General features: G+C 43.7%; 1 protein-coding gene across 1 annotated transcript; it reads right to left on the minus strand.

Moving 5' to 3' along the window:
* Positions 1-191: 191 nt before the first annotated feature.
* Positions 192-1,239, minus strand: LOC107125217 (GRIP and coiled-coil domain-containing protein 2-like; the record flags this gene model as incomplete). Its single annotated transcript, XM_015428663.1, has 3 exons — positions 1,040-1,239; positions 438-632; positions 192-298 (listed from the first exon to the last, which is right to left on the minus strand). Coding segments are annotated over exons 1-3 (495 nt in total), but the record flags the coding sequence as incomplete, so codon positions are not given.
* Between the last annotated feature and the right edge of the window lie 74 nt (positions 1,240-1,313).

Here is a 1,313-nt window from a genome sequence, read left to right on the forward strand (position 1 = left end):
TTGCAAAGAACAATTTTACCTCAGGATTGCAAAAAAACAAAAATAAAACCTACACAATTAATCCCCTCTAATCCATGACTCCGTAGAGTATCAGCCAGTCCCTCAGAGCATAAAGCTTACAGAATTAATCATTAGTTGAGTAGCTATTTGCTCCAATTTCAGCAGAGAAGATATGTCTGAATGTCAATTACCTTAAGCCAGTCTAACTTTTCAGACAGCAGCTCAAAGTTCTGGTAATGGATTGTGTGAGAGTGGCTATCAAGAATACTGGAAGAGACTGCTTCATCATGAACGCTTTCTGAAGGAGCAAAATGAAGGAAGCAGAGCAGAGAGCTCTGGACAACAAAAAATAACTCTCCTCCAAAGACTATTAAGCACTACTAGCGCTGCAGACAGGGAAACCACCATCACATGGCCTTTGGAGAAGTGTTCCTTACCAAGTTTTGTATCAGGCGTATTAAGGAGCTGTTCCAAGGATGGTACATAAGTGCTGGCAGAAGATACAGACTCTGTGTCAGTGGTTTCCATTCCTTCCCCTTCCTCTCTAGCTACAGTGTGCACATCAAGAAGAGGAAGGTCAGTGTTCCTTCTTTCTCGCAAGTTCTTTGTTGGTATATTGGGAGGAGGAGGACCTGCAAAACCAGGAATTCTGCTACAGTATAAAGTGGCTACTGGAATGGAATCGCACAAAAGCTGGCTAGACAGACAAGATGTTCCAAAACATTTTGGTGCAACAGGCAAAAAAACAAACTACAGCCCTCCCACATACCCCGGTGATAAACATATAATAATAAAACCAAACAATCAACAGCTTGATGCCATAAAAATCTGCCACATCTTCAACGTATAACGATAAGCCCTGCCAACAGCACATAATGGAGGAAGAGATCTCCTGTTTCAGTGACAGAGCTGACAATTCATTTTAAGACAAGAGAAGGTCTCAGAAGCGTGTGTTTGTTGAGGGGAAAGAGCTGACAATATCTGCCAGCTGGTTCCAGCTCAACATTATTTCTGCCCACTGTTAATGAAAGAAGCTTACTTTTTGAACTTGGCTCACTTTTAAGTTGAAAGAGCTGGGCTTCTACTTTGGACAGCTGCTGCTGCAATGTCTCCACGGTCTTCCTGTGCTCTTCCTGAAGATGCCTGACTTGGTCTCGGAAACTGTTCCGAAGAGCTTCGTTCTGGGCTGTCAGCTGACTGGTAGTCTGTGCGTGCTCCGACTTCATCACCATGTTCTCAGACTGTATTGTACAGAGCCTGTTAGAGCAGAGAAGCCCGTGAATTAGAAACCAGGCCCTACATAACCAGGGACC

Source organism: Gekko japonicus, unplaced genomic scaffold (assembly GCF_001447785.1).
Source record: "Gekko japonicus isolate JY-2015 unplaced genomic scaffold, Gekko_japonicus_V1.1 scaffold27094, whole genome shotgun sequence".
NCBI lineage: Eukaryota > Metazoa > Chordata > Lepidosauria > Squamata > Gekkonidae > Gekko > Gekko japonicus.